This window comes from Salvelinus fontinalis, chromosome 17 (genome assembly GCF_029448725.1).
Source record: "Salvelinus fontinalis isolate EN_2023a chromosome 17, ASM2944872v1, whole genome shotgun sequence".
NCBI classification, from domain to species: domain Eukaryota; kingdom Metazoa; phylum Chordata; class Actinopteri; order Salmoniformes; family Salmonidae; genus Salvelinus; species Salvelinus fontinalis.
The window spans coordinates 21,472,074-21,482,400 of NC_074681.1; the positions used below are offsets into that span (position 1 = coordinate 21,472,074).

General features: G+C 46.7%; 2 protein-coding genes across 2 annotated transcripts in view; both read right to left on the minus strand.

The window, feature by feature from the left end:
- LOC129813961 (potassium/sodium hyperpolarization-activated cyclic nucleotide-gated channel 2-like) overlaps positions 1-1,079 on the minus strand; it is a 65,996-nt gene extending 64,917 nt beyond the window's left edge. The window contains exon 1 of the mRNA XM_055866635.1: positions 985-1,079. The gene's annotated coding sequence lies outside the window, so the exon portion shown is untranslated. The remainder of the gene's footprint in view (positions 1-984) is intronic.
- A 4,863-nt stretch (positions 1,080-5,942) lies between these two features.
- LOC129813963 (E3 ubiquitin-protein ligase RNF126-like) lies at positions 5,943-10,326 on the minus strand. The gene is made up of 9 exons (XM_055866638.1): positions 10,186-10,326; positions 8,865-8,923; positions 8,618-8,678; positions 8,261-8,499; positions 7,971-8,039; positions 7,795-7,864; positions 7,597-7,690; positions 7,058-7,173; positions 5,943-6,936 (listed from the first exon to the last, which is right to left on the minus strand). The coding sequence occupies exons 1-9, from the start codon at positions 10,324-10,326 to the stop codon at positions 6,784-6,786; spliced, it is 1,002 nt and encodes a 333-aa protein (XP_055722613.1). The 3' UTR covers positions 5,943-6,783.
- Between the last annotated feature and the right edge of the window lies 1 nt (position 10,327).

Sequence of the window (10,327 nt, forward strand, 5' to 3'; positions counted from 1 at the left end):
GACGACAATGAAGATATAAAGGGAGGAGGCCACAACTATCCAAATGGACCTTATATAAGCATCATGTCCTTGAATCAAACTGTTTGGATTTTCATCAAAGATTCTCCTCAAAGATACAGCTTTCAATTTACACCAAACATTCCAAGAATCCAAATGGGACAGTAATAAGGATCAAATGATGTTTTGGAAGTGTTGTCACCCAAAAGTTAGATTAAGATATTAGAGAACAGATACAATAATGTGTGCAGGCAAGCACCAAATGATTGTTGCTAGTAGGATTACATTCTATCTCCGGTTCTAGCCTGCTGTTACCTCCATCAACAGGTACATGTAACTTTTTGTAACCACATGATTATTTCAGGACCCCTTTACAGGACAGAAACAATGTTTAATCCATCACTAAGTGTACCCAAGCATTCACAACCGGTGAGCATACTGAAATTGAATCAATTGAATCAAATCAGACCAGCAGTAGGATACGTACGAACAGCCCTGACAAAGGACCCAAAGTCCCAGACACACTGTTGGATCTGATATAGGACAAGGATGCCTTTGTTTAGTGAAAACGTGCCTAGTATTTATTTATCGCCAAGTCCTATTTCAACCATATCTACGTCATACACATGATAATCCAGGCCAAACTGTATATATGATCTGGTATTTTACCTTGTCCACTGAACCATTGAGACCTACATGACACACACACACACACACACACACACACACACACACACACACACACACACACACACACACACACACACACACACACACACACACACACACACACACACACACACACACACACACACAGCCTTCAGAATCACTGACGCTGATTGCACAGTCTGTGTCAATGACATTCAGAGGTTGTCTGCAATCACTGAACTTGTCTCAAACATCCATGCAGCAATGTTAAACCACGTTTCCCAGGGGTCAATGGAGTTGTCGTGACTGTTTTGAGTCTCCTTGCCGCAAGTCTCTTACCTTTTCACAGTGAGATGCCGGGTCCAGTCTGAGTTGGCAGATGGAGTGTGTCTCTCGCTCTGCAGAGGCTGCCTGCCTCAATTCCACTTCCTGGTATGATGACACATTAGAAGAATGATGCTATGGGTTCATTTGCATAAAAGGCAGAGTTCCAGTTCCAAAAAAGAAAAAAGGCTAATTGATCTTGGACGAGGTCCAACGAGCTACGAGGAATCCCAGAGAGAGACAGAGTTTCAGGCTGGTTGAACAGATGCTGCTGTTGGGTGGTCTGGTGGAACTAACCTGAGAGCAGCGTATACTGACAGTGTCAACATTCATCATTGTTGTATGAGAATTTGAAGTTGCAGCTATAACCACTTACACAGGGTCAGTTATTCGTTCAACCCTCTAAATGGTTTAGGTTAAAATTGGGGTTAGCGTAATCTGGTCCTAAATCTGTGGTTATGCTTATACTAAAACCTCAGCTACCCTTTTCCCACATGACATCCCAGGTGTATGTGGACTGGCTATAACATATTTATAGCGTAACAATAAGCATTTCAGTCATGCACAGAAGGTTTAGTGAAAGATACACAGTTGTTGTTCTCAGAAAGCTAATCACCAGGCCAGGTGGTCTCTTTCGCTGTTTTGGTTCTCTCCCCCACCCCTTTCTTCCCTCTCTTATTTTCTCTCCCACACACACAAACACACACACACACACACACACAAAAGAAAGACAAGGCAGGTCTAAATGGGTCCTGTGTTTAGGCTGATGGGGCTGCAGCAGTAGAAGGTCCAGTTAACTGATGAGTCTTACCAGCAGGACTGATAAGGACATGACTTGGGTAAAGCCCCACATAGAACAGACTAGAACATACATTTCATGTCATCTGACCAAATCCAAGTGCCAATGCCATTTATCAAGAAAAAAAGTATTACATTTATTACAAAATATTTTTCTCTGAACAATTGTATTAGTATAAATAATATAATTTCCCCATGTTTTGTAGCTGAGTATTTGTATTATTTATTTTATACAGTTATTTTGCTGATCTTTATCAAGCATGCCAATCATTTTGGACCTGACTGTACATGACTTGGGTAGGGGCCACACAGACTAAAACATGCTTGAACCTTAACTACAGGCACATTGCTTGGTCTGAAACACATTGAAATGTTCCAATGATCCCTTCAGTGACATTGGCCCCTTCAATGTTCCAATGATCCATTCCCCTAACCCTAGGGGTAGGGGTTAGGGGAATAGTTAGGCTGGACTACACAGAACACCATCTTCCTACCATGCACATAAAGAATGAATAGAACAACATCAGGTACCATATTTGAAAAGGTGATAAAATATGCGTAGTGAAATGGAGTGTGCATAGCAGGGTGAGAAGTGTACCACGGCCGTCTGTCTCCAAGGCCTGCTGCCAGAGACAGTGAGAAGTGTACCAGGGCCGCCTGTCTCCAGAGCCTGCTGCCAGAGACAGTGAGAAGTGTACCACGGCCGTCTGTCTCCAGAGCCTGCTGCCAGAGACAGTGAGAAGTGTACCACGGGCGTCTGTCTCCAAGGCCTGCTGCCTGAGACAGTGAGAAGTGTACCACAGCCGTCTGTCTCCAGAGCCTGCTGCCTGAGACAGTGAGAAGTGTACCACGGGCGTCTGTCTCCAGAGCCTGCTGCCTGAGACAGTGAGAAGTGTACCACGGCCGTCTGTCTCCAGAGCCTGCTGCCTGAGACAGTGAGAAGTGTACCACGGGCGTCTGTCTCCAGAGCCTGCTGCCTGAGACAGTGAGAAGTGTACCACGGGCGCCTGTCTCCAGAGCCTGCTGCCAGACAGTGAGAAGTGTACCACGGCCGCCTGTCTCCAGAGCCTGCTGCCAGAGACAGTGAGAAGTGTACCAGGGCCGTCTGTCTCCAGAGCCTGCTGCCAGAGACAGTGAGAAGTGTACCACGGCCGTCTGTCTCCAGAGCCTGCTGCCAGAGACAGTGAGAAGTGTACCACGGGCGTCTGTCTCCAGAACCTGCTGCCTGAGACAGTGAGAAGTGTACAAGGGCCGTCTGTCTCCAGAGCTTGCTGCCTGAGACAGTGAGAAGTGTACCACGGGCGCCTGTCTCCAGAGCCTGCTGCCAGAGACAGTGAGAAGTGTACAAGGGCCGTCTGTCTCCAGAGCCTGCTGCCTGAGACAGTGAGAAGTGTACCACGGGCACCTGTCTCCAGAGCCTGCTGCCTGAGACAGTGAGAAGTGTACCACGGGCGCCTGTCTCCAGAGCCTGCTGCCTGAGACAGTGAGAAGTGTACCACGGGCGCCTGTCTCCAGAGCCTGCTGCCAGAGACAGTGAGAAGTGTACCACGGCCGTCTGTCTCCAGAGCCTGCTGCCAGAGACAGTGAGAAGTGTACCACGGGCGTCTGTCTCCAAGGCCTGCTGCCAGAGACAGTGAGAAGTGTACCACGGGCGTCTGTCTCCAGAGCCTGCTGCCTGAGACAGTGAGAAGTGTACCACGGGCGTCTGTCTCCAGAGCCTGCTGCCTGAGACAGTGAGAAGTGTACCACGGGCGTCTGTCTCCAGAACCTGCTGCCTGAGACAGTGAGAAGTGTACCAGGGCCGTCTGTCTCCAGAGCCTGCTGCCTGAGACAGTGAGAAGTGTACCACGGGCGTCTGTCTCCAGAGCCTGCTGCCTGAGACAGTGAGAAGTGTACCAGGGCCGTCTGTCTCCAGAGCCTGCTGCCTGAGACAGTGAGAAGTGTACCACGGCCGTCTGTCTCCAGAGCCTGCTGCCTGAGACAGTGAGAAGTGTACCACGGGCGTCTGTCTCCAGAGCCTGCTGCCTGAGACAGTGAGAAGTGTACCACGGGCGCCTGTCTCCAGAGCCTGCTGCCAGAGACAGTGAGAAGTGTACCACGGCCGTCTGTCTCCAGAGCCTGCTGCCTGAGACAGTGAGAAGTGTACCACGGGCGTCTGTCTCCAGAACCTGCTGCCTGAGACAGTGAGAAGTGTACCACGGGCGTCTGTCTCCAGAGCCTGCTGCCTGAGACAGTGAGAAGTGTACCACGGGCGTCTGTCTCCAGAGCCTGCTGCCTGAGACAGTGAGAAGTGTACCACGGGCGTCTGTCTCCAGAGCCTGCTGCCTGAGACAGTGAGAAGTGTACCACGGCCGTCTGTCTCCAGAGCCTGCTGCCTGAGACAGTGAGAAGTGTACCACGGGCGTCTGTCTCCAGAACCTGCTGCCTGAGACAGTGAGAAGTGTACCACGGGCGTCTGTCTCCAGAGCCTGCTGCCTGAGACAGTGAGAAGTGTACCACGGGCGTCTGTCTCCAGAACCTGCTGCCTGAGACAGTGAGAAGTGTACAAGGGCCGTCTGTCTCCAGAGCTTGCTGCCTGAGACAGTGAGAAGTGTACCACGGGCACCTGTCTCCAGAGCCTGCTGCCTGAGACAGTGAGAAGTGTACCACGGGCGCCTGTCTCCAGAGCCTGCTGCCTGAGACAGTGAGAAGTGTACCACGGGCGTCTGTCTCCAGAGCCTGCTGCCTGAGACAGTGAGAAGTGTACCACGGGCGCCTGTCTCCAGAGCCTGCTGCCAGAGACAGTGAGAAGTGTACCACGGCCGTCTGTCTCCAGAGCCTGCTGCCAGAGACAGTGAGAAGTGTACCACGGGCGTCTGTCTCCAGAGCCTGCTGCCTGAGACAGTGAGAAGTGTACCACGGGCGTCTGTCTCCAGAACCTGCTGCCTGAGACAGTGAGAAGTGTACCACGGGCACCTGTCTCCAGAGCCTGCTGCCTGAGACAGTGAGAAGTGTACCACGGCCGTCTGTCTCCAGAGCCTGCTGCCTGAGACAGTGAGAAGTGTACCACGGGTGTCTGTCTCCAGAACCTGCTGCCTGAGACAGTGAGAAGTGTACCAGGGCCGTCTGTCTCCAGAGCCTGCTGCCTGAGACAGTGAGAAGTGTACCAGGGCCGTCTGTCTCCAGAGCCTGCTGCCGGAGACAGTGAGAAGTGTACCAGGGCCGTCTGTCTCCAGAGCCTGCTGCCTGAGACAGTGAGAAGTGTACCAGGGCCGTCTGTCTCCAGAGCCTGCTGCCAGACAGTGAGAAGTGTACCACGGGCGTCTGTCTCCAGAGCCTGCTGCCTGAGACAGTGAGAAGTGTACCACGGGCGTCTGTCTCCAGAGCCTGCTGCCTGAGACAGTGAGAAGTGTACCAGGGCCGTCTGTCTCCAGAGCCTGCTGCCTGAGACAGTGAGAAGTGTACCACGGGCGTCTGTCTCCAAGGCCTGCTGCCTGAGACAGAATTCTCTCCATTTCCTCCTTCAGGACAGGACTCCTGAGGGAGCAGAGCTATGATTGGCTCCTATGCTGTGCTCATAATTAAACCGTGTTGATTGGGTTATTAGGTGATTACTAATCAGCATGGCACCACTTAGCCCGATAGTATATAATAGTTTCACATAATGGCTTTCAGCCCCTGCTTATTGTTCAGCGCCCGGTTTAAATACTTCAGAAGTCCACCCTTCCTAGTTACTACCTACCTTCCTTCCTTGAAGTGACTAACTACTGAGCTGACATGACTATGCTGGTGCTACTGTAGTGCTTCACCTCTCCCATCGGGAATAATTAGTGAGAATTTTGTACAATGGAGGAAGGAAGGGTGGATTTCTAAAGTATTAGAACAAGGCAGACAATTCCAGACACCTCATATTTCACCATTAAAAAACTTTTTCACAAAGCAGAACATTCTAGAATCGTCCAGAATAAATGCATTTTCTACTTACCGTCATAGTATAGCGCTATCATCAAAACTGCAGTATAGTCCAGTTTCTGTGTTGTATTGTTATTTTACCCTAACAAATGATTAACCTACAATAGAATATGTATATAAAAATGTATTGAACTGAAATTCATTGTATGGGACATTCGAGGAAACTGAGTGAGAATGTTTGCCACTTTTGATAGTAGCCTACAAGAAATGTGAGAATACAAACATTTAGGAAAAATGCTGATAAATTGAGACTTTAATGTGAGAATCACAATATGAGCATTAAAATTAATGAGGAAAAGTTCAGAGATGCAATAACATTTTTGTTCAGTTGTAGTTTCCCAAAATTCCCAATCCTGAAACCAAACAGAATGTAGTGCAACAGAAAAGTGCAAATAAATCATTCTAAAATCAGATGCATACACTCAGTTCTCTCTGTAAGATATTCTTCAGTTGGCTGTACAGTGACTGACCTGCTTGTTTATGTTCTTAAATATGAATACCTCTATGTAGACATATCTCTCTCCTTCGGCATGGAAGTCTGTACCACCACGGTTGAGTAAAAAAAAAAAAAAAAAAAAACTTTCAACACTTTCTCTTTTAAATATAAAATGTGTGTCCCCATCTTATGGCAAAAAGACATGACAATGTCTCAGTCAAGTCGCAGTCCACTGCGGTTCAAACGTGGATACTTTTATACACCACAGCCTGTTCAGATCCTTCTCCAGTTTCATCTTCACTCTCTCCTTTTACAGAAGCAACAATACTGGTGCCGTCATCCACTCCAGTCCTCACACATGGGAAGGAATGATCGTGTGTTCAAAGTTCACAATAGAAAGGGGATCAAATAAACTAAAAAGAACGTCTCAATGTCCATATTGTGTTTATCGTTTCACCTCCAGAGTAGAGTCATCTCCCCAGCAGCTTCTCCCAGTGGACCTTAAAGAGAGCACTGAGAGGGGCGGCCCTTCAGACTCTCCTGAGCCAGTGGTAGAGTGGGGGTGAAAGTCTGCCTGGGGTGGGGGTGAGGTGTTGGTTGTGTGCAGGAGGTGTGATGGTGATGGAGATCTAGGAGTTGTTGGCAGCGTTCTCGTTACTGGGGGAGCTGGAAGAGGATGAGGAAGAGGAGGAAGGGGAGAAGTTCATTCCTGAAAGTCCAGGGGGGTCCGTGGCTGTGTTCTGTCCACTGAGGCTCTTTCTGCACACTGGACATGTGTCGTGCTGAGGGAGGGAGAGAGGGTCACAGAAACGAGGCTCAGCTTACAGCTTAGACAATGAGAACACATTAACATGCAAACCACTGCATTTAAAAGGAATTAAACTAAGGTGATAAAGCACATACCTGTTCCAGCCATGGTACTATACAGTCATTGTGAAACAGGTGATTGCACGGAAGTTGCCTCACAGTCTCCCCTACACTGTAGTCTTCCTTGCACACAGAACATTCTAAACTGGAACCTGCAATAAAATACAATATTTTGTTTATGAACTACACCTTTAAAATTATTTTTGACCTCTGTGGTTGAGTGATCAGTCCCTCCAAAATTCCACTTGAATTTGCTGCGGCAATTCTGACATTTTACATGGCAATATGCCATGATTTTGTCCAATTTGTCGTGACAATGCGCTGACATGGGGAAAAGTTTGTTGACGTGTGGCTTGATTGAACCATATTATACAGTAGATGTGCAGTGATTGGTTGAAATTGCGAGCCATCTTTCTGCAATGCGATTATATGCGATCATATGACTTATTTATGCGGAAATGGTGCAGTGATTGGTTAAATTTGCAAGTCCTTGCATAATATGCAGGGAATTGTTGCTTTTGCACCCAAAAAAACGTGATCCCAGAATCCTGGAGGGACTGTTGTTGTTGACTCACCCACATGTTCCTCTGTGATCTGGATGCTGGGCAGGTTCTTTATCCTCTCTCTGTCAGCAGGAGGAGGACCAGTGTTCTCAAACTGATTTAATAACTACAGAGGAGAAAGGGAAAGTTGTTTTATTAGATTGTGCAAATGTGTCACCAGAATTTGTAATTGAATCCCTTGTGAGGTGTAGAGGATTTGAGTATGTATACCTGGGTAATGATAGAATCAAGTCCATTGGCACCCCAAGCATAGTCCATTGGATTTGAGTGTAGCATGCCCCTATCAAGAGAATTCCAAGAAATGAATAGAAACACACAGTAACTAGTACGTTTACAGACACAACATCAATTTTCCTGGTAATTATATAATAACACGGTGCACATACCATGGTCCCATTGCAATGTTCGGCATGGCTGTGGGTGCTATGATTCCATTCACTAGCTGCTGGATGATTCTGCAGAGGGACAATGAGAAATATCTCAGTCACTTAAGCATTTCACTCTAAGGTTGTAATTGGCGCATGTGACAAATAATATTTGATTTGACTTCCTGAGTTATTGCTGAAGAAAACTGAGTCATGTCACGACACAAGTAGTGTATGAATTCCTTTTTCATCTCTTTCCTACAGGGAAAACAATGTTTCATAGGGCAAGCAAGCTGGAAAGTGTTCCTTACCCCTCTAATGTGGGCACTCCTTCGTGTCTCTGTCCCGGTCGCCGTGGCATGTGTCGTCCCTGTGGTTGCCGAGCGCTGTACCGTTGCCGTGACGCCATCTCCCGTTCCCGCCGGTTCTCCGTCTCGCGGTTGTCTTCTGCTGGCAGCCCCGCTCGGAGGTCGAAGTTCTCGTCAAAAATCCCCAGAGCGAACTGGCCGTATCCGGGCGGAAATGTAAACATGTGCTGGTGGTCCATACTCTTAGGAAGGACAAAGAGTGAAACATATACTGTCACTACCTTGCAGTCCAACCAAGGTGCATGAGTTCATGAAGACCAACTGTTGAGTTGAGGAACAAAGGAGTTCTGTGTCACTAACCTCAAAAGTCGGACGGTTCTGATCGCTGGTGGAGGCAGTGGATGTGGACCCATTTTCAGTGCTGGAAATAAATAAAATACAAAAAAATGTCAGGTTCTCATCTTATCTTCAGCTATGAACCAATGTGATAGAAATGAGCCTAAACACTGACAGCCTGTTTCCCAGACACATATAGCATTGTCAATGGAGAAGTGCTGCTGAAAGGGCTTTAAACTCTGATAGACAGGCAGATGATACTGTAGGCTACCTTCTCTCCACTGATAGCTCTTCAATGAAGCCAGATTCACACCGCGGACATGTGTACTCCTGCAGGAAAGCAGAGATACATCTAATTTATAACATAATCATAATTGTCATCTGTCAGTCTCATACACTTTAATATTTTCATTTGATCTGAAGCAAAACAAAACAACAATCTTGCCCATGTAGGCTATGTATGTATCTGGGAATTAAGATTGTTAGCTAGCTTCAACCAGATGTGGCTTGAATTCAAAATCAAACAAGTTAGCTATTGACCTTACACGTTGACCCGCTGTAGCTCCATTCCCAGAGTTGATCATTTTAACAATAGCTGATGATCCATTTAATCCATTGCTATTGAGAGATCTTTGAGTACCATTAGCTCTTTGCAAAGGCTCTCCATGCAGGTAGATATCTGAAAACTACTGCACTGTACAATTTAAGAAGCTTCCTTTGAATGACCATACAACAACACTGTTAAAACAGGTTGTTGCAGCTATGGAAATGAGTTGGTGGTGTACATAGCCTAATGATTGTGTTTTTTGAAAGTCACACTTTGTGAGATCATAGCTTAAAGGGGTAATCAGCAGTTGCTACATCCATTTGTGGATGTATAAATGGATTATATGTACCCATTGATTCTTGAAGAATATAACTTATAAATGCATTATGAGCTTAGTTCAACTGTCCTACCCTGTCATAAACCAAAATATAAGTATATTTAATTCACTGTTTGTAAACAAAGTAAATGTAAACAAACACTATTTATCCTAAAATCATGGTTAAACTATACTTTTGATATCATGGATGGTAATTTCTTACATCTATAGCTTTGAATTTGAGAGTGGCTAGATTTCTCCAGTCATGAAACAGTGATGGAGAGTCGCTTTGTTATTGTTTCAACTGCTGATTTCCGCTTTAAAGTTAGGTAGCTATCTACCTTTGGATGTGCTAGGGGCCGATTTCCCTGTTTATCCGGCAAGCTGTCATAATCATGAACAGGTCTCATATCATAAAAAGAGACAAGACACGCTGTCACTGTAAGACATGAATAACTTCTTAGCTAATCCAACAAATCACAGAGGCATGATCTCGAAACATCCTAACAGGCAAACTACAAGCTATTTTGGTAGCTGGCAAGATTACAAACGAAACTATAGCTGTCAAATGATTGGCAACGTGAACGTTCCACTAGCTAACGTTACAAGCTAACGTTAGCTAGCTGTCATGCTTCAGCCAGAGGAAATCGTGGATAAAATAATACAAACCCCACTTAGCTGGCCATGGTTTCCTTTCGTGAACAACAAAAACCTCTCTGGAATGCTTACCGGGAGACGAGGGTTGATCTCTGCTGAACATCGGTGACAAAAAAACCGGCAGGGCCGTGGGGGAGCTTCAGCCATCTTCGGATTCTCTACCAGACAACCCGGAGGGAACGTGTACGGGTAGCGACAACCGACAAAATGCATC